The 22,014-nt window shown below is 43.7% G+C and overlaps 1 protein-coding gene across 1 annotated transcript; it reads right to left on the bottom strand.

Annotated features, from left to right (window-relative positions):
* Nucleotides 1-3,536: 3,536 nt before the first annotated feature.
* LOC146173935 (tenascin-like) lies at nucleotides 3,537-21,567 on the bottom strand. The gene is made up of 7 exons (XM_084585302.1): nucleotides 21,493-21,567; nucleotides 17,161-17,243; nucleotides 15,396-15,622; nucleotides 13,048-13,353; nucleotides 10,078-11,358; nucleotides 7,203-8,234; nucleotides 3,537-3,941 (listed from the first exon to the last, which is right to left on the bottom strand). The coding sequence occupies exons 1-7, from the start codon at nucleotides 21,565-21,567 to the stop codon at nucleotides 3,601-3,603; spliced, it is 3,345 nt and encodes a 1,114-aa protein (XP_084441428.1). The 3' UTR covers nucleotides 3,537-3,600.
* Nucleotides 21,568-22,014: the final 447 nt, after the last annotated feature.

Here is a 22,014-nt window from a genome sequence, read left to right as displayed (position 1 = left end):
GTGTTTATTGTCCTCGTTTAAATACCTGACTGGCCGCCTTGCTCCCCGGGCCTCACAGCTTCAAGAATATGATATTCATGTGGTGTATTACTTTAGGAGGAAATGTAACGCCGCATTGTTTCTCTGCCTCCACCGCCTGAAAGTGTTTGCAATTCCCCCATTGGACTGCAGTTCCTTGTCTCCGACCAAGATGGCAGTCAAGCAGCCCAAAGATTCCTGGGTCGTGTTATTTCTTGGTTTGTTTCGGACACCTTGCCCATTTCGACGCCTTGCGCAGTCTGCCACCAGACTACTCATTTCTTAATAAGTAGTGTGCTCTTATATCACCAAAATAATTTTTTACGTCCGCAAATGGCTTCTTTCATTGCTCGGCACTTACGGTCGAAACTGTGGGCTTCATTTCCTGCTAACCCGCAGGTAACTCACGCTGGTGCCTTCAGGATTTATGCACGGAGTCGTCTGCGTTAATACAAGCCCGGAATGTACGCTTATGTTTGCAAATTTACCCGCTCTCGCCCTAATTGTCAATGCTGCAAGCTCGGCCATCGCCATTCAAATAGCCCCATGCAGCTTACCCTTGCTCATCCATGTTTTTCAACCAAGTGGAGATTGAACTCTATTGCGCTCTTTCCTCACTGTAACCGGAAATCGCTGGTCATTTAAGCGGTTGATCATCCGGTACGCCGAAACTGCCGCCTTACCTGCTGCTACGGCACGCGATATCACCGCCTTCATCTTACATCACTTCATACTTCGTCATGGATCACCGCGAATTCTACTGGGAGACCACTGATTGTTTTTATCAGAGGTAGTTTCAGCACTGCTACAGCAATCCAATATCACTCATCGTACTACTACGGCCTACGCATCGCAAATAATGGTCTGACCGAACGATTCAAACACTAGCTGACATGTTTCATTGTACGTGACTGCGTTCCATTCTTACTGGAACACATTGCTACCCTTCATCACATATGCGTCCAACACTGCTACTAAGGGTACTATAGGTTTCTTACCATTTTTTCTACTGTATTGACGTGAGCCGTCTTCCCCAGAAGACGCAATACTTCCAAATTGACACGATTCTTCGGATACCACACCACTTTTGACGCCTCTAAACACGATGAAGAGTGCAGGCAGCTCACCCGCAAGTTCGTGTCTGCCGACCATGGGCGACAAAAACATCGTTTTGACTCCACTCACGCCACCACCAGCTTTTTTCCGCAAGCCCTTGTTTGGCTAGATGTACCTTCTGCATCACACGCCACGTATTATGGCCCGCTGGCGTCAGTATAAGGAGGAAATGATTACGTGCCCCCACTGTGCGACTCTAACCTGCGGCGGCATATCTCATTTACTTTGGGAATGCCCTGCTTTTTCTACTGGACGCCCCGAGATCGAACCCTACCGCCTGAACTACCGTTCCCTTCTAGAAACTGATGCAAACACACAGATGATATTTGCCAAGTATGGCTCGCTTAGTGGCCTGGTTAGAGCAATGTGATTCGAGTGACGACCTAAACAATGAAGATTATGTCTACTCCCCTTTATCCCCATCCATGGCCATGAGCCTTCCCCTTCAATAAAGGACATTCAATCAATCAATCACCTGGCCTCTCCTTCAAGCTGCTACCGAAATACCAAGGACCCTACCACGTCCTTGAACGCCCATCACCCGTCAACTGGTTTGTTTAGCCCGTCATGCCCTCAAAAAATCTCCGACGACGTAGGCGTGAGACCATTTATACCTTTCACTTAAAGCCCTACTACGACTCACACTTATTCGTCTCCCTTAATTCGCCAGGATGGCTCCATCTTCTCTCTGGGGCGATTATAAAAATGACCTGCCGCCAGCACACCGGCATGAGACGCGAGCAACTGGGCTAGCCGGGACCTGCTGACACTTCTCTTGGTCTAGCCCAAGTAAACGAGTTCGCCCTACGATACAGCTCGTTACAATGGTTAAAGATCAAAGACATAAAAAGCATATCGTTGCGCTTAAAGAGAAAGCTTTTCTGTATAGCTTCGGAAACTACGTACCAAATTTCCGCAAAGCTTATTGTATTAATGGGGAAGGGCGTGATTTCTGTCAAATAGGACATGGGGCTGGCGGAGCAAAGCCACTCAAACTTCGCCTCAAGAGTAGACGTCAAGCGCCTAATTAGAGACTGCCTGCTTTTTATTCGACAGATACAGTTATAATTTGTGTTTAATTTGAGATGTTTTCAGGTAACTTGTTTACGCACGCGAGATGTCATAACAAGCATTTATAGTTTTACTTTTCGAAAACAAAGTTAGATGTACTCTTTACGTATAGTTTTGGAAAGATAACAAACATTGTTAAATTATTCGGATAATAGACAGAGTGTATCAAACAGAACGTTTAGGTTACATTCTGGTACATCAGACGTGCTTGTTTGTGTGTCAAAAAATGGTCCACGATTACAATGCGCTGTAATGCGAAAACTTTGCGCCGGTCTCACGGTAGTTTAGTTGGCACTATCGTTAGGTAATCACATACATTAGTAATGTAATCTGTTAGTAATGCTTCCCCTAAACAGGTTACATTACTAATGTATGTGATTACCGAAGTAAAAATTAAAAAACAAAAAGACATAAAGTACAATCCCCAATTGCTTTCCTTGGCCTCGCCGACTGTTGGCTTCATTCCTTCGTGTATTATAACGAGTACCCTCATTTCCCCTTCATTTATCTGCTTGTAGCCTAGGGGGGTCTCGAGTCTGGCAGTCTTGAAGCCATAGGTAGCGTAAGAGGGTTCTAGCACAGCTTTTCGTCCTCGCTCTTGATCACGTTCTACGTGACGCTGGCGGTAACACAGGACGTTCCACGTCCACCGCTATGGTTGAGGGCGGCGCTGGTGAACAATCTCAAGGCTCGTATACAAACAACATTAATACCCAAAAAAGTAGCAGGTGGGACAGCGGCCGATGTAGCTCAGTTGGAAGAGCCCCGGACGCGATATTCGGAGGTCGTGGGTTCGGTCCCCACCATCGGCAAATTGTTTTTCCTTCTACTTTGTGTTTATCTTTCCCCTAAACAGATTACAATACTAATGTATGTGATTACCGAAGTAAAAGTTAAAAAACAAAAAGACATAAAGTACAATCCCCAATGCTTTCCTTGGCCTCACCGACTGTTGGCTTCTTTCCTTCGCGTATTATGACGAGTACCCTCATTTCCCCTTCGTTTATCTCCTTTAAAGTGTAATTCAAATCAGGCTTCGAGAGTTTGTTTGCAAGTGTTGGGTTTCAGCAAAACAGTTATATTTCGCAGCAAAGGTTCTAAATTTTAAGCGTGACTTCATTATGACTCGACTACCAAAGCGCCCTACAGTGACCAAGACATTTTTCTTATTTTCGAGGTACCCGATCACACTTTTGCCTGCTAAGCAGTCACCAAGACCGCAATTTCTTAATTGAAGTTCAGGTAACGGATATTCTGTGCAGGTTTATGTGTATTGCTTAGCTCCAAATAAAATAGAAAACTTCAAAGACAATTTTTATCAATACTTTTTTATTAATAGAACTGACTAGTTATGTACAAAAACCCCTTAATAGAGAGGTGTATTAAGCGGTACGCTTAGAGAGTAACTGGGCGTTCTCTGGCTATAGCGTGTTCATTCTGTGGTGGCGTGAACCTGACTCGGACCTTGTCTCCATCCATAGGCTCCCCTTGGTACACAGTATATGCATAGATGCTCACGGAGCAAGGCACACCAGGGCTGAGGCGCGGAATCCGCAGCTCCACCTTGTCCGCATCGATAGCAACGCTGGTGCTATTGGCCCTTACGTTGCCGTTCATGCATGTGATGCTCACTTCATAACCGGAGCGGGGCCCGTTCCAGGATTCTGGAGGAAGCCAAGTGAGATAGTGGCCTCCTTGGCGTTCTTCCACGGACACATTCCGGGGCTTTCCGGGTGCTGAAAGTGTGACCACACAGGGGGAACGATTCAATAAGACGTTATTAACTTTGATGGTCCCTACTATTTATGTCGTAACTGTGAATCTTTGTCTGAGTCTATAACAGTGAGTAATTAACGAAAAGAAAACAAACTTCAGCGCGCTCTCTACCATATGCAGTTAGCATCTCAGTAGCAATGTAGACGTTTGTGAGGAACATACTCGTTTGATGCAACTAACTTAATCAGAGACTACTTCAGTTTTCGGTACCACGTGGTTCAAACTTATTGCGCATCTATTTTAAGTGGCATGTCATTCTAAAGTGCCGCTGTATCGCCGGCTGCAAATTTGCAAGCGTCGCCAAAGTTGTTGATCGTGCATAACCACAAAACCGCAACCAGTCACGTGTGCCAAGCCTTGATAGGGGCATACTAAAACGTCTTGATTACTTCATACCTTATCGTCAACAGGTTGTCACAGCGAAAGGTGTCAACTCAACCCTGTATCCCGTTATCATCGGTTTTCTTGAAACTACTGTCTGTAGGCCATTGTTTCCTAATGACCATAAGTATTGAAGACTTGGCCGACTGTGCCCATGATACAATCCGCACTAGTGATTAATGCCTTGTGCGTGCAAATGGCGGATAATAATGACTCATGCGCTTTTGAGGCCGACAATTTCAAAATTAGTATATTGTTCCTTAAGTGCGATTTCATATTCTCCATCATCATCAGCCAGACTATATCCACTGCAGGTCCTCCATATTTCTCTAATTGGCCCTGTCCTGTGCTAGCTGCATTCACTTGACCCCTGCGAACGCTTTAACTTCCTCCACCCAACTAACTTTATGTCGCCCCCTGCTACACTTTCCTTAACTTGGAATCTATTTCTACCCTAAGAGACCATCGGTTGTCCTCTCTTTGCACTACATGCTCTGCCCAAATCCATTTCTTCTTCTTCTTGATTTTCAGTGTAATGTCATTAACTCGAGTTATTTCTCTGATCCACTCTACAGGATTACTTTGCCTTATCCTTAAACCTATCATTTTGCCCTCCATAGCCATCTGCTTTGTCCTAAACTTAAATATAACTCTTTTCGTTAGCCTGCACATTTCAGCACGATAGGTGAGTTCAGATAAGATGCAACTGTTATATACTTTCTTCCTTACAGATACCGGCAAGCTGCCAGTCATAATCTGCGACTATTTGCCATCCTAACCCATCTTATTCTTTTTCTCCTAGTTATTTTTCTTTTATGATCCGGATCTGCGGTTACTACCTGTCCTAAGTAGACATATTCATCAACAAATCCAATAACTTCTCTATCTCTCGCAAACTGCTTTTCTTTCCCCAGGCTGTTGAACATTATCTTCGTCTCCTTCACATTGATTTTTAAGTTAACCTTGCTGTTTTTCTGTCCAGGTCATCAATCATTCTTTGCAAATTATGCCGTGAGTTACTTAGCAAAGCGATGTCATCAGCGAATCGCAGATTACTGAGGTATTCCCCATCTACCCTTATCCCGAGCTGCTCCCATTTCAAGTATCTGAATACCTGCTATAAGCAAGTTGTATCGTGTCTCGTTGCCCATCCCCTTTGTTTATGGGAATTTTAATAATTTTAAATGCAGACCAATGGTTGCTGTGCAGCCATTATAGAATACTATATATTGATTGAATGTCCTTCATTGAATGGAAAGGCTCATGGCCATGGATGGGGTAAAGGGGAGTAGACAGAATCTTCATTGTTTAGGTCGTCACTCAAATCATATTGGTCTAACCAGGCCCCTAAGCGAGCCATACTTGGCAAATATCATCTGTGTGTTAGCATCAGTTTCTAGAAGGGAACGCCAGCTCAGGCGGTAGGGTTTGATCTCGGAGCGTTCAGCAGAAAAAGCAGGGCAATCCCAGAGTAGATGAGATATGCCACCGCGCGTTAGAGTCGTACTGTGGGGGCACGTAATCATTTCTTCTGTATACTGACGCCAGCGGGCCATAATACGTGGCGTGTAAGCCGCTTGGGCGAAGAGCTTATTCAAAAAGACTTCTTGATTTCGGGTGAGGTGGGTTTTTCGCCTAAAAGGTGGGTCTAGTGTGGCCACCCACATGCGAAGCTGACTGAGGCTACGAAGACATATAATATTACAGGCCAGAAATTCAAACTCGGACTCAATTCCGCCCAGGCAGTAACACAGTGACTTACCATTTATATGGAAATAATTTCGATGAAGTCGTTTGAAGTAGCCTTGTTGCCAGTCCTAGTGCAACGACACTTTTTTATGCAAACACACACCGACTAAGTTGCGAACAGAGCAAATCACATGTTATCGTATTTGAAATGCCTCTTTAGTTCCGCCCGTACTAATAAAGCTGAGATTTTTTTTACAAAAGAATCATAACCTCGCAATTAGGATACACGTGATCAATGCAGATCACCGGGATATTGAATCCGTATAAACATGCTCGAAATGATTCAGAACACATAAGCATACTTACATTGTGTGATTGTACTGTTAGTGTACATACGGATTCGAACATTGTGTTACTGCTACTATAAACACGCCGCAAACTTGCACACCGCACCTCTTTGACAATTTATTTTATCACAATATTCTTCATGAATCCCATCACTTTCATTTTTGCTCACACTTCGATAGCTTGCATACAGGTGAATTTCCTTACAGCTGTGAATTTCCTTTAAATTCGCCTAATATTTTACTAATATTTACGCTGTGCTGTTCTAATGTTCGCTTGTACCAAAGCATTATTAGGACCATATTTTATACTCTGCTCCCGTTTTGCTAGAAACATGAGATCGTAGTCTTTTGTGATACACCTGAATGTTTTGATGCCTATTTCGCTGCATAACATGAAAGAAATCCCTCATGCTTTTTGTCGAGGTTAAGTCATTACAGCCAGATTGTAATAACGGACAGATCTTGAAACCTGCTTTCATGGCGCCCACGAGCACAGCAACCGCCTGGACATTTTACAGGTTTAAAAATTTAGCTCATAATAATCAAATGCTAAAGCAGAGTATATGAGAGCAGAAGAGCATCAATTGATGGGACAGATACTTGATTTTGTGTTGAAGCAAATTCTTTTTTGTAATTACTGTTAACGTTTGTTGGTATCTGATCCAGGTGGTCCAAAAATGTACGAAGCAATTAAATCCGTTGTCTCCGATGCTGTAGCGCGGAACTGACCAAGGGTACAAATTCCCCTACATATCCAAAGCGGCATGTTTAGTTTTCATGGCAAATTGGAAAGGTTGAACTTACCCTCAGCTAGTGTTTCAAGAACTTCAGAGCTCATATCTCCAACGACGACCCCGCCACTTCCGGAAACTGCAGGGTACACGAATATGGTGTAATTCGTCCATGGTTTCAGATCATGCAGTTCCATTTCGGCTAGATTTGTGGTCTTATTAAACAGGATGAGCTGGCCGTCTGCTGTAGGCGCCTCAGTGGGAACCAGTGCCTGTTCTTGTCTTGAAGATGTGGTGTTGCGTGCAACGACTTGCTCAATCGACACGTTGCTCTCACGATTATTTTTACGATGCGTGCTTATAACTACACCGTAATAGGCTCCGTCGATCCCAACTAGTTCCTTGACTTCCGACCAAGAAATACGGGCTGAGCTTGCCGTTACGTCCTGAACAACGATGTCACGAACACGCGGTATCGCAGGGGTCCAAGTCAAAGCCCTTGCCGTGGTCACGTTACCTTCGATCAGCTTGCCTTCTGCCTTCAATATGGGCTGAATAGTGACAAATATAGCCGCGTAGTTTTTGACTCTAGAAAATGCGGCTGTCGAATGTTTTCCCAAAACAGTTTGATTCCGGCAATTTTCGGGGAGATCATCCACATCAACACATATCATGACATAGTATTCAGTATGAGAAAGTGACTTCGCAGCAGCCTTTGCCGTTTTCCAAGAAATAAGTGCATCTGAAGAAAACTGTGTCCGGTTAGTCATTGTGACAGAGATGTCAGTCACTTGCGGGGGACCCTCTGGATTAGTCGTAGCCGATGCATGTGTAGGGGAACCCAGCCAGGAGACATTTTTTCTTTCATAAACCGGAACCACTTGTACCTTATAAGAAGTGTACGCTTCAAGCCCATCTATGGTAACAGAGGTTTCGTTAAAAGGAAATGTGTAATTTCTTCTGTTGTCATCGCGGGCTTCCTCTGGTTCGTCTCGCCACCAAGACACGTGGTACAGTGTAATGTCGTCCTCCTGATTAGGACTGCTCCAAGAAACGTGTAACTCTGAAGGACCGGTAGCTGTGACATTAAGGTCCCCAACAGTTCCTGAAGAAGAAAAAAAAGATACAAGTTGTCAAACCTTATGTCTGTTCCGCTGTGCTGATCACGAAGGCCATCAGTGTAAAAATCTAATATCCGAGTCAAAACTTCGAATTAGTGTCAATTACAGCAAGTGCTTGCGTACGTATTTGCCTCTGGATGCTGCTAAAATAGCAATTGAATAAGATATGCTTAATGCCCACCTAGATACTATATAAGTAGTATTATTATGTTTTGCCTTAACGACTTGTAATTTGTAAGTACAGTTTTGGTCAAATGACCTGAAGCCGAATGATTTTCGTTTGAGTCGCAAAATGGAGCCGTCACGGTGCCATTAAGGACTTAAAGGCCGTGAAATCATATGCGACAGTTTCTCTATGTGATCTGAAATGCTCCATCATTTTTAATGCCATTTAGCCTTTAATAATGGCATGGCAGCTACATTTTGAGGTAGAAACAAAACTCTTTGGCTTCGGGACTTTTGACCAAGATTGTACATAGGGCACTGAGAGTAAAATAACTGTATATAACAAAATACATAGCGAGTGATTTTGAAAAAAAAATAAAATGCTCATGCATTCCCCGCCAAACTACAAAATACTGCGCCATAAAATTAGCAAAACTAAATATATTTTAATGCAACATAATGGCATACTAAGATTAGTTTTATTTCAGCAAACCTGTAATGGACAACACGCTTCATAAATATTCGCTTCTGTAAATATAAATGGGGTACATTCCCATGTTTCAACGCATTTCTCGTCATATGACGAAGAGCTGCACGAAAGGGTTGGGTTTGTACTGATTGGCAAATCAGTCAGTGATTGGTAAACCGCATAACTGTTCCTTTGTTTCGGTTGAGAAAACCGTTGCTCTACCATAGCAATCAACGGAGATGAATTTGATATTCGTAATAGCGAAACTTTGTAAACAATCCTGGCAACCTTTGAAGTGTTTCTCTTTATTACTTGCTGCCTCCATTACAGACTCATATGGTACCCAAATAAAGAAATTCCCCACATAGAGGCATGTTATATTCTCGCCTAATTCCCGTATATTGTGGTGAAGGGATTTCACTGCTTTCTACGTCTTCAAGGTGGAGTGCAGATTGATGCAAATTAAACTAGGCAAACGAAGAAATTGACCTCAGAATTTCAGGGCAGATATGTGACAGTTTCACATGCAAATTGTTTAATGAAAATAAACTGTACTTTGAGGCTCCCTTCCATTATAAACGGGTCATATGTTTGGAGGGGCTTTTAAACCACTTATGTTGCCCATTTCAGCCAGTAGTTTCAAACACATCTTGTTGAGAGGTACTATATTTAGTAAAATTGAAAAATATATATATTTTGCCTATTTTACCTATCATCCCCCTTAAAGCTGCATCGGGATACCATGGATCAACCATGCATATGATTTTTGGTAAAGCGCAAGCATAATAATTTGAGTATTTAATAATAGCAAGCACTGAAAACTTCATAATAATTAATTCTACAATCGCATTAGATAGCTCTTTCATGTGCAAAGAAGACAATAATGTTCAGCCCATATTTTCGCTTGCTCAATACAGCGACGTTACTTGTTGCTGTGCTTGTTTGAGAATTTTAACGTACTTTATTTTCTAGATAGCAGTGCAGTTGTGCATTCCGGCTTGATCAAAGATCAACCAATGCCGCAGCCTGGAAACCTGCTGCATTTCCTTCTGATTGCTGCAAAATTCTTTTCAGCGCATTTTACATGAAATATGTGAATTCTTAAATATACAGTACGGAGGCGGAAATATCACCATCTCTCCTGGATCCCTCGCACGACATCTACGAGAGTTCTTAGGATAGAAGAAACTTACCGGTTGGCCACGTCTGAAACTCAAGCATAGCGCAAGGCGCACAATGTTGCCTCTTTCCTCTAGCAACACATAAGGACACCTCCAAAGAGTAATTTCCTCGAGGTTGCAGATTTGTGAATGTCTCCTCAGTACGGTTGACGGTCGCCTCGATGACAGACTTTGAATGCGGACCGAGAAGCCTCACGTGGTAGAACACTTTGTAGTCATCCAGTCCCTTTACAGGGCGTTTCCAATAAACTGTAACACGATTCCCGTCTAATTCTGCGTGCAATGAACTTTTCAGTGGGGGTAAACTTGGCGGCGGAGTCGTGACGTTAGTCACTGCAGGTTCTCCCTCATCTATGCCCCCGCTTACATCTTCCACGAGGGCTCTCACTTCCACCTGGTACTCGCAGAGGTCTATCAGACCGGGGAAAACAGCTTTGGCTACGCTCGCCGCTACTTCTGTTCTACTGCACCCAGTTTCAACACTTTCTGTCTGGTCGCATGTGGGACAAAGTGTTACTGCATAGCCGCGTACTGGCGAGTCATTTTCATCCCAGTACTGTAACGCTTTCCAAGTTACTGTTAACACGGAAGTGTTCATTATCCTCTTCACTGATGTTAGAAGGCCTTCTGGCTTCTGATACGGGTCTGGCTCATCTTGTCGCAAAGGTGTCAGAGTTGTGACAAAGACGACGGCTGGTTCTCCTAGTTCGGTTCTACCGTCCGGCATGTTTACAAGGGCACGAACTTCAACTTTGTATTCACAGGCGTCCTTAAGACCATTGAACACTGCCTTTCCTGCCCTTGCCGGAACAGCAATACTATCGCATTCAGCGGGCGTAGTCTCGCCTTTGTCCACGCACGTGGGACAAGCTCGTACTGCGTAAAGTTGGGGCGATGCATCCTTGTCGGTCAAAAGCGGCACGTCCCACGTCACGAATAACGCAGAATCACTTGAAAAGCTTCTCACTTCAGCATGAACGTCAGGTTTCCGATAAAAGTCTGCGTTTACTTTAGTGTAAGGCCTTTTTGTGCCTCCATCTTTTAGGTCTTCGGATAGCACGATGTGGTAAGTGGAGCTGACTTCCAAGCCGTGTATAAAAACTCGCGTCGATGAAGCTGGTATGGTCATGTTTTGCATGATGGTGGGTTGTCTACCGACTTGGTTTGCCTTCCACCAGGTTACAATGCGGTCCCGCAGTGTCGTTGAATCCCCGCTGAGTTCTGGCCAGCTAACGAGTAGTGTAGAACTGTTTTCTGCCTTGATGTCGAGGTGAATTGATTCCTTTTCCCCATCTGAAACACAAATTGCATTGCGGTTGAACCTGTTCTAATCGTTCAAAAACAGATAAAATAGCAATGTTAAAATAAAACCAAAGACAAGAAGTGTCTAGGTATAAATTATTACACAGATAAGAAAACATGGACCTCCATCTCGGCCCAGTCTTAAAGGAAAGATGGTGGTTCAACTTGAGGCTGAGCACTTGCCGAATGGGACCTGTCTTCCGTCACTCATATGCTGAAGGGGCTTTAAAGAACGTTTCTCCTAGACCATCATTTATGGATGCTACCATCTTATGAGGAAGGCTTCGTCGTCATCACTGTGGCTCAGTGTGTGACAAAGCACTCTGCCTAAGCATCACGAACACTTAACCTACTTTCGAGTTTGAAAGGTAAAGTTAAAAAAATACATATTATAATATCTGTTTCCTGCACCTGAATAACTAACTGGGGAGAGGTGTTGAATATGAGAGCGAAAGAAAGAATTTCGCATAGAAATGATACTGCCAGGTAAAGAGTGTCTTTTCCAGTGGGCGCGGAGGTGAGGAGGATGGGCCTTCAGAACAGATGTTCCTAATTAAGGCTTCAGTACGTGCTTACATAGAAGTTTGCCCCCCCCCCCCCTCCCCCCTAAAAAGTTACTCAAGAATGCGCTGTGCACTCTGCCCTGGCTTTCGGCGTAAGTGACGCTGAATTCATACCTTTGCGTTAGCTCCTCGCTAGTGAAGGTACCAGAAATGCTCAAAAGCCTCGCGCGAGCGCTGACTCTCCCTTCCCTTGCCTCCCTATTGGCATAGTCTGGTACTCAACGCGTAGGAGACTGCAGCCAGATTTGCATCTAATAGGCTTCCACGTATTGCATAATACTTTCTTTCTTTAATAAAGCTCCATCTCTATTTCTGTACCTAAAGGGCAGCCACATCTCACGGAAGAGCGTTTTGAAGAAACGTACTGATCATATTCGAGATGTTCGTTGTACATTTGCGTTGCCAGTACTTAGAATGGAATGAAGAAACACCTCAACACTTTCGGATATTCTGTATAGAGACACTGTAATGAAAAAGTGTTTATGAGCAATATAGTGATTGTATAATTAGATGACAACAGCCGGTTTCGTTACATGTCCAAACCAGCATCGTTATACTTTTATAGAGAGACAATAACGTTCCTAAGTGTTCGCGAAGCCTCCTGTACATCACTAATAAGTGGCGCTTCATCGTGCTTTAGTTTTAAGCGACGAGCTTTGGCGGAGGTCATTTAGTTGTCTGAGAATAAATGCCTGCGGTCACTTTCGGAATGCCGGAAAGGCGCTAATTGTTAGTCAATTTTTTCTTCTTGCCAGCGCCACAACTTCTGCGGAAAAGTACAGACAGTGGTGCGTAATTATTGCTATTTCTCCGACACACGTGTAGGCTTATTAGTAGTGCTCAAGCTTCAAGCTCAAGCGTCCGTGTGCTATGCGATGTCAGTGCACGCTAAAGAACCCCAGGTGGTCGAAATTTCCGGAGTCCTCCACTACGGCGTCTCTCATAGACTGAGTTGCTTTGGGACGTTAAACCCCACAAACCAACCAACCAAGCTTTCATTTACTCTTTTTTTTATTACATATATCATATGTATGGCTGTCTCACAATTACCATTAATTTTTAATTTCGTGGCGAATGCGTACGGAATGCGAAACAAAATTGATAAAAACGCACTCACAACTCTCTAAGGTGTACACAATCAGTGAAGTCTCGTCCCCGTACAGCTTCTGTCCACTGGAAGTATCGACGCTGAACGCACTGGCGTACAGCGTGTACTGGCGATACGGCTGCAGTTCCTTCGGGCTGAGGGTCTCATCATTGGTCCCAGGCGACGATAATTCCTTTGTGACGCACTTGGACGACTGGCACCAGCGAAGCCGGTATCCGGCCAGGCGGCCCTTCGGCGGTCTCGGAAGCCGCCAACTGATGTCCAGCGACGAAGAGCTACGCTTGGCGTCAACGGCTTGGTATTGCGCACTGCGGTCTGCCAGACAACACAAGGCATTGACTGAATGATTACAAGAGATATTAAAACAGACGACTGACAAAGATTTATTTTGATATGTGCTTATCAGTGGGATTCAACCGAGATTTAGAACAAAACATTGATGCGCGATCCACGAAACTGATGTAAGGGTGACCATGCTATCAAGTGGGCTCCGACTGTGTGATCGCGCTACCTCGATGCTTCCGCTTTGCGCTCTCACCAAGAGTGGTGGGTGCAACAGGAATTTGCAGCGCCGTCTGTGTGTAGCTGCACTAACTCAGAGACTGGCAGTTTAACGAGCAGAGAAAGAGGCAGGTACATCCATTTCTTGATTCCGATTATTGTTTAAACAATATGTCATGTCAGGCAACAGAGAAAAATGAACTCCGAACGTAAAGTATTTTAAATCGCGGAAGGAGACCCTGACCGTCTGAGGCTCTCGATGAGTTAGTACGCTTCAATTTGAAGTGATGGTAAGATATGTTTTGTACTAATTAAGGCTTTTGAGGGCATGCATTGGACGCCACCAGGATTTTATTTATATAAATGTTCTTACATTAAACCATTAGCAATTTTGCCTTCTTTCAGCACGGCATTACCCAACGAAGGCATGGCATATCCAGAATAGGTAAGGTGTAATATTAAGTTACAATTCCTAAGTTAGCTTAGTTTTTTGTCGCATATTCTGCAAAACACTGCATTGATATGCATCATGAAGCACACTGCAACAACGATTCAACTATTCTTATTTATATGCAGCTATTTTAAGGCACCGGATGCCTTCAAACATCTCCTTTTTTTCGCACCTTTTCTTGTTTACTGCATTGGCCGTAAATATTATGGTTTGAGGCTCAAAAACTAAATGAAATAATTCACTAAATCACATTTGGCATTCACTTTGCCCAGAGAAAAGTAGAGAAGTGTAGTATTACTACAGCCATAGGGGTTTTCATTGAAACACGCATTCAAGAGCTGGCGAGCATGAATTGTCGAGAAGCTAATGGATCCCGCTTCATTAAGTGATGCCGTATTTACTGATGATACACCGCAGTGAGGCATGTTCTTGCCTAGAAAAATCAGTACACACATCACCATCAAAAAGAAGAATAACGCGGTGGAATTGTGTGCCTATGTGTGTCCGTGGGAACATTTTAACCACTTGTGAAGCATATTCGCCGTTATTGCCTAGCAAACCAGTTGGTGACCTAACTTCTTGCCTCTGTATTGCTTCAAAAGTTACAGCGCAGTTTGTAACAAAAAAAGCCGTTGCGAGTTTCAAAAATAAGTTATACCTTATGCATTTTTCGAGTGTGATTGAAAGTGGCAAAATGGGAAGTTTCCACAGCAGCACTCCGTACGGTCCGCTTTGTGATTCACAATATTATGTCAAAATATTTTCTTGTGTTTGAATGCCGTCTTGGTGGTTCTCAACGATTGAAAGGAGATGCCAACCCGTGCAGCTTGATAGGCTTATCTCGCCGTTACTTCATATGAGTGTTATATTTGTGGGGCCTCTTCAATGACAACGAAGTACGTTCAGTTTCGCATCCTTCATAATTCAACCGTTCCTAAAAAAAAGCACGATGTCTCATACGGCTCTGAAACAAAAGTGTTAATAAACGCTTAATACACTTCGACATGATAATATTCTGAAATTAAATTGAGCGTAGCTTTTAGATTGGTTTATAGAAATTTTGTCATTTGATTTGTTTCCTATTTTTAGCGGTACATAAGTTCTTAAATGTGTGAAGGGGAAATAATTCACAATTTTCATTTCTATGTTCATATCAATGCATATGAAGAAACAAGTTACGAGAGTTTAAACAGTTTAGTTTCAAGGGTTCGATATTCCTAGTACTGTACCACCAGGGTATATCCAAAAAAAGGTACATGGAATAGCCCCAGTGAGGAGGTGCACGTTTTCAAAGGCCGGTGCGAGTATAACACCTTGTCTAATAAAAGACAATGATTCAAGCAGCGCACTCAGAAAATTTTCAATAGACAGATGCACAGTATTTTTAAAGGGATATTGGTCCTACCTTTGATAGATGTCCTAAATGTCTTGCACACTGGACTGGAGAAGCGGAAACCAGAGCACTGCGTCTGTACGCACATGGTGTAACTCATGTCGGCAGTCAAGTTCGATTTGACTGTAACTTGACCTGTAACATTTCTCTGGCATTCCGGTGGCGTGTTTTCCAACTCGCACATCTTGCCGATGTTTCCAGCAGACATGCAAACGCAGTACAATGCATTCCCTTGGAGCCTGCGTTGAAATGCCAGTTTAACTGAGAAAACTCTTATGAGAAAAATAAGGCTATATTTATATCTTCATTGCTGCTGAAAAAGCATTCAAGGAATCATTAAATCGAACTGTAATTAACCACCTGCGCTTACTCAACAGCACACATGCTGCTACATGTACAGCCCCCACAGAAACATTGTAGTTACGACATATTTGCCATGATCGCGCGGTCTCGCTCGGACGAGGGTTTTCAGGACCAGCCGCTATACATGCGAGGCATTTAGCTGAAAAGGTAATAATTAGTGCGTCGCAGATAATGTTTTTCAAGTTCAAGTTGCTGCTGAGAAAATGATCTGAAATAGGCACAGTCTCGTCTCGTGGAGAAATGGTCGGTTGAGCGAAGGAGGATAGGTAAATCCTAAAGCGAGTGTCTACTAGATGTGGCGATAGCGAAGTCGATCTCGAACGAAGTCGAACGTTTATTTCGGTTCTGTTTCTGTCCAATATTCTTTTCACCTAAGCAATGGGTGCTGATGAAATTGCTCGCTCGAGGCGCTAGCATATCGGTTTCGGGTCGAGGTCAAGGCATCTATAGAGGCCAATAGAGGATATCTTTCGTCTATAATGCGCGCAGCGGAGTTGAGAGCCCCTGTGACGTGACTTGCGACGCCTCAGAAACCACCAGGAACGTCAGGCTCCTTTCTCCCGCTTTGAGCTACTATCCTAGCCGCCTCCAAGACAACCGGTTTCGTTGTTAGCAAGCAGGTGCCTACGTGCGGTCATTCAGTGTGCCAGCAGAGTGTTATCATTCACTGATTATTCTGTGCTATCGGTGCAATGCGATTAGGGCGCCATATGTAACTTGTGCTGCTGTGCACTTGACCCTGTTTGGTTCAAAATAAAGACATTTTCTAGAAAACCACAAGAATGATTACTGCGATAGGTACAAGTGCCATTACACATGAGAAGTTCCACGGGTATTCTAGGGCACATGATGTCGAACATGGTTATTACAATACAAATACCAATGCGCGCAACACTTTCAAGAACCGTACTGTTCCATCACTACAACAAAAAAGTTCGCAATAAATTTCCTCCCCTTAAAAAGCTGGCTGACTTCGATGCTTTGCGTTATTTTTATTGCTGCAAACAGTTGGTCTTCATATGTAGACTTATACCGTTGCGCTCCGTGATAAATAACCAGCAAAGAAACAAATACTTCACAGCGGACACAGTCATAGTTTACGATGAGCAATAAGGGAGTAATTACTCATTGATATCCACCGGAGCGACGAAGGAAAGATTTACTGCTTTCTCCGAATCTTCGTATTTGAAGAAATTTCGGCCTGGTCTTCCCCAGACCTTAATACGAAGTTTCTGAGAAAGCTGTATAGCTTTCCTTTGTAGCCTCGCGATACCCAATGACAACGCTCTTTGCCAAGCATTAAATGTTGAATGAAACAACGCTTCGTCAGGAAATAAATAATATTCGATTGGTTTAGACCTCAAGGTTCTTGTACTGTGCATTGTTAGCGAAGTTGTAAGGTTTGAATACTTACTCTGGGCTGTTCCAAGCTAGATTGGCTGTATCGTGTGTGACGATGAGGGTTTCTATATCTGCAGGTGGCGGGCAGGAGAGGGCCTAGGATGAAAATCAAAAAATTGTCGGAGATCGAAAAACTCAGATACATGTGCACATAGAATATAACGGTTAGAAGACGTGAGAAGCATGGGCCCTCCCGTGCCGGCAGAATGATCTTTGAGAACGGCACTGCAATACGTTTATTTTCCAGAATGGTAATTGCGCGGATTAGGTGATAAAAATTAAAAGCCTATATTTTCTCCTTAAATTTCCAACCTGCTCCAAGGAGGCTTGTCGCGCTAATACGATGATCACCAAAGCTTTGCGCGTTTCTTGAATCTTACACAGAGTTTTCCGAAAGCGACAAAAATATTGGGAAAGTAGTAATAGTGGCGGGAGCTTAAAGGCAAAACAGAAGACCGAAAAATGTACAGCGAAGCTCTGCTGGCGGTGTGATTTTCTCGTTGACATCGTCATTGATGTAAACTGCTCTGCTACCGATGAGATGGTGGTGGCAGAAATTGATTGAAACACGTTTACTGACAGCCCTGTCATGCACTTTTGCTGTCGGCATCTTTGCGAGCATCTGGCCCCACCGCAGTCATGGCGGCCGAGGAGGGTGCTGGATTGATTGTCTTTGACATCTGCTATAAATCTTGGCTCTGGGGCCTAAGTCAACAAACTCTCCTAGCTTTGCCCAGAGCACAGCGACAGCCAGATCGACGCGACTGAGGAGAAGCCGCGCTTTCAGCTCAAAAGGAGATACTGACATCCAATGCTTGACGCTCGAACCAGGTCAAGTACTAGAAACACCGCCCAATGCTCCCCTCGCGTATTCAAAAATAAACGTTTTCCTCCTCCCTTTTGCTCCTTTCGCAACGGCTGCAGTTTTATCCATTAAGCTATGTACTCTTCGCTCCCACTGCAGTCTTCTGCCTCAGTTTACGCGCAAATGTGCAATCTGTCTGCGGTATTTTTGCCGAAACTCGTGTCATGGCACTCGTTCAAGTGCGATGATAGCAAGGGTCAAGTACCTGTCCCCTGCGCGGAGGGTATTTTGCATATTCGTGCACTCTTCCATAGGCAGAGCGAGACGGTATGTCGGTGCCGGGGTGGCGAGGGGAAAAAATATTCTTTTCCGACTGCTTTTGTTTTCACCTAGTATATGTTGTATTAAGTCTGTGTAGTTATCCTCGGTTTACGTGCCCGCTAAGAAATAAAATTATTTACAGAGTTTTGCGGATATGGCACTCGTTAGCTGTACTCAAAGTGGAGGGTTTGAAAAGCAGCCTCGGATCTTGCATTCCAATAGATGAGAATGTCATAAACAACAGGAATTTTTCGCGCACGGTAATGAACCGCACAGAGTAAAATATAACGCACAGCTCTTCAATATGGCTGATATATTTTCTGTAAATCATGAACCTAGTATACCATACTAGACCACTGTCCTGCACTTTTAAGATCAAAGCAGTAACTAAGCCTGAAATATTTGCTTGAAAAAGGAACTGCAGCGAAATTATTATTTTCGCTGCAGTGCCTTTTTGCGTGCTGGACGAATAATAAAACTAATTGTAACAAGGTATTTTGCTTGTTAGTAAAGTATTATTGTTGTTACAAGCATTTTAAACTCTGTGTAGCTGGAACCGCGTGAACCTGGCGGCAGTAGTGAAGTTCGACAACTTTTGGGTATGTGACGTAGACACGGCTTCTCGGGTACCGTTCAAGAGACGGATCCAATATGAGTGGACGGATTTTGGAGGGCGCGCAGGAAGAAGCTGAAAGCAGTTGGTCGTCTTAGGTTTGTGACAGTGGATAAATTTGATCATTTGCACCGGGGTAGCCCTGCTCAAGTGCTATGTAGCCGACGGGAGACGGACGCACAGGTGCCGCAACAATTCTCGCTTCACATGCACATGAAGTGCCGAAAAACCGAGGTTTGGTATGTTGTAATTGTTATTAGCTGTTGGAGACTGTTCGCAGTAATGTAAATTCATAAGATCGCCGTTCCCGTCCCCCCCTCCCCCAATAATCGAAGATTGAGCATACGCTGTCGATTAGAATTTTACAAGAACAAAAAGGTAGATGTGTTGCCCTTACACCAGCTGTAACTAGGACGTGGTCATACTTCCAACACTTATATCCTCGCCCAGGATGCCCGATCTGTAAAAACTAAAATGTCGAGGCCCACATCTACCACTTGCTGTGGGACTGCTCAGCACTCAAACCAACACGAATTCGGCACCTGAGCATAGCTGGCCTTTCAGCAGCCAATCCTGCCTCATACGTCACTTGGACGAAGGGACCTCATCATCGCTCACTTCTGGACTTCATAAAATCAGCCAACCTTTTTCCATTCATTTATTCATTCATTCATCATTCACCTCATATCCTACTGATGTCCTGAGGCAATAAATATCGACTAAAAAAAAGGTAGATAACTTCCAATACTCTCAGCACCTAAGCGTCACATTTTTATCCTTTATCATAGGTTATTTCCGGCTTTTAATTATGGCTATCATTTTTAAAGGTTCGTTACAAAACACGATTGCTAAAATCCTGCGAGTTATATATAATGCTATATTTCGTTTTAGCATTCTTGGTATCACACAAAAGAAAACGTTGCTTTTATGGAGCAAAAAACATTCATTGCCGTCGGCATTAAAGAGAACATATGAGCCTAAAGTCAGTAGAAAAGAGAATGCGCTGCTTAAACCACGGTTTCTACAAATCAGTGTTTCAGTACTGCGGGCGAGCGGACTTGAAGAATAGTCGCGTTGTTCCGTCAATCCACGTGACAACACGATAACCAGATGCAGACCAAGCACTTCGCACGATGGCTAAAACCCAGCGTTCGCTGTGTAGCAATCTAGCTAAATCTCTCACAAGAAAAACAGCTGAGCAAAGATACATGGCGTGTAAGCAATAATGATAACCTGTGGAGCGCGCGTTTTTGTTCATCGATCAGCCCTTTTTATTTCTTAAAACGAGGGTGCTTTGCGTAGGCAGCGATACCGGGACATGGTACCGGCGATGATTCCTGCTGAACTTCTCGCGCATACCCACGAATTCACGACGAGCAAATTTTATGATGAGGACTTGCCAGTTAACGCAATTTTTTTCGCCTACCTTATGCATGCGCTTAACCGAAATTATATCTGAAGGTCGTTCATCTGATTGTCAGAAGCATTCACGCCCAAGGACTAACCTCATTAGGCTACTGTAGAGCCTTTCAGAACAGGACACATTTTGTAAGCAAATATTTGCCACTCTCTGGAAGGTCACGTCTTTAATACTTTACATTCTTAACAGTGTTTAAAATATACCCTCATAAAGATGTCCGGGGATGGAATAGTACGTAGAGTCAGCTTACTTCTCTCAATGCTTGGTATGAGTAAGAACATAGTGCAGATTGTAATTGGACGAAGTATTTCTCCTATCCGTCCTAATCACCTTTTTATATACGCCTTGGAGATGCATTGTTCATCCTTGCTTTGTTGCAGTTGCATGAATGTCTTCGTGCATTGATAACAGCCGTTAGCTGAGAGCCATGGAATGATTACCTCATTTCTGAGCATTAACTACTTAAAGCATTTTCCGTATTCCGGGGAGAATACTCTGCAACCATGTAGCCCGGAGGTTGAAATTAAGAAGCGACATTGCATTAAAGGAAACGTCCCGCGTTCCGAGTAATTACAGAGGCTTCCTTGAAATAATTGTTTTCTGAGCATAAAGCGACTGTTTGAACTGAAAATGTTTCACTTCATCTAAATTTCTAGCTTTATATTGAAGGAAGGTTTGAATAAGGCGCCGAGAATCATAATTGTACATTGGAGTGCTTCGAGAGACTATTTCAGAGACCGTTTCAAGGAAATGGGAGGGCTCTCTAATTGGCCACATACATTGACGGCGGCTGCGTTGCTGCGGCTGGTCAATATTGGCCACATATATTGACGGCGGCTGGGGACTGAAAAGGTTTTGTCACCTGTTGTTGCTTCAGTTCACCGGAGAACAAGTTCGAGTTTCTGTGTGTTGAGTACGTGGCTATGCGTAGACGTAACCTGTTGTATACATGTTACATTGCCTAATCAAGTACATAAATCTTGGGGGATAATTACGTTGCAGTGATATGCCTTTTAAGCTTGCTGATTCCCCATAACGTTTTTTTTCTAGCTGATTTTATATCTCTACATCAATGGGCCGAACCGCCCGACAAGCTTACATTTTTCATTTAGGCGCAGTAGAGATGACCAAAATCGAATGTCTGAATAACTCATAAAAGGCATGACAATTGTGGAGCAGTACTCACATTTACTTGCTTGGTAGCTCCTACAAGAAATATGAAAGCCACAAGGCTCCTTATTTTCCTCGAATCCGACGCCATGGATCAGCCACGGCTCGCGTTCAGACGTAAGCGTGTACGACCACTTGGCTGAGCAGTCACTACCCTGGCTAGTTAGGTGCAAAAGACACAAAAACGCAAGCCTCTTAAGTTTTCAACGACTCTCTATGTGTCCTATGTGCATATATGCTCCGCCATGAGGGCATACGTCAATCGCTTATCGCTGGTTCCAACCGCCGTTCAAGATACCTCTCGAGTCTATTGTAAACAACCTTCCTGTTATGAAATTGCTTTTGAGGCTCGATGAGCTTGACTATGTCCGCTGCAATCTATGCAGCGATAGGGGTTTCCTGAAAGGTATCTGATACTCCGTCACGGTGCGCAGCAAAAAGATCGTGCAGGCGAAGATAGCGAGTACAGATTTGTCAAGTGCTTTATCATCACACGCTTAGGGCGAAATTCTGCGACCGTGTTTGCAAGACGGAAGTT

This window comes from Amblyomma maculatum, chromosome 11, assembly GCF_055883805.1.
Source record: "Amblyomma maculatum isolate TAMU_Amacu chromosome 11, ASM5588380v1, whole genome shotgun sequence".
Taxonomy (NCBI): Eukaryota; Metazoa; Arthropoda; class Arachnida; order Ixodida; family Ixodidae; genus Amblyomma; species Amblyomma maculatum.
The sequence above is the reverse complement of the archived record's forward strand: the minus strand, read 5'-3'. Positions and strand labels throughout refer to the sequence as shown.

Excerpts from the sequence above, each read along its gene's own strand:
- LOC146173935 (XM_084585302.1), bottom strand. The coding sequence starts at position 21,567 with ATGGCGTCGGATTCGAGGAAAATAAGGAGCCTTGTGGCTTTCATATTT. Across the intron at positions 17,244-21,492 it reads GAGCTACCAAGCAAGTAAAT|GCCCTCTCCTGCCCGCCACC; the intron begins GTGAGTACTGCT and ends TTTTCATCCTAG. Across the intron at positions 15,623-17,160 it reads CTAGCTTGGAACAGCCCAGA|GCTCCAAGGGAATGCATTGT; the intron begins GTAAGTATTCAA and ends ATTTCAACGCAG.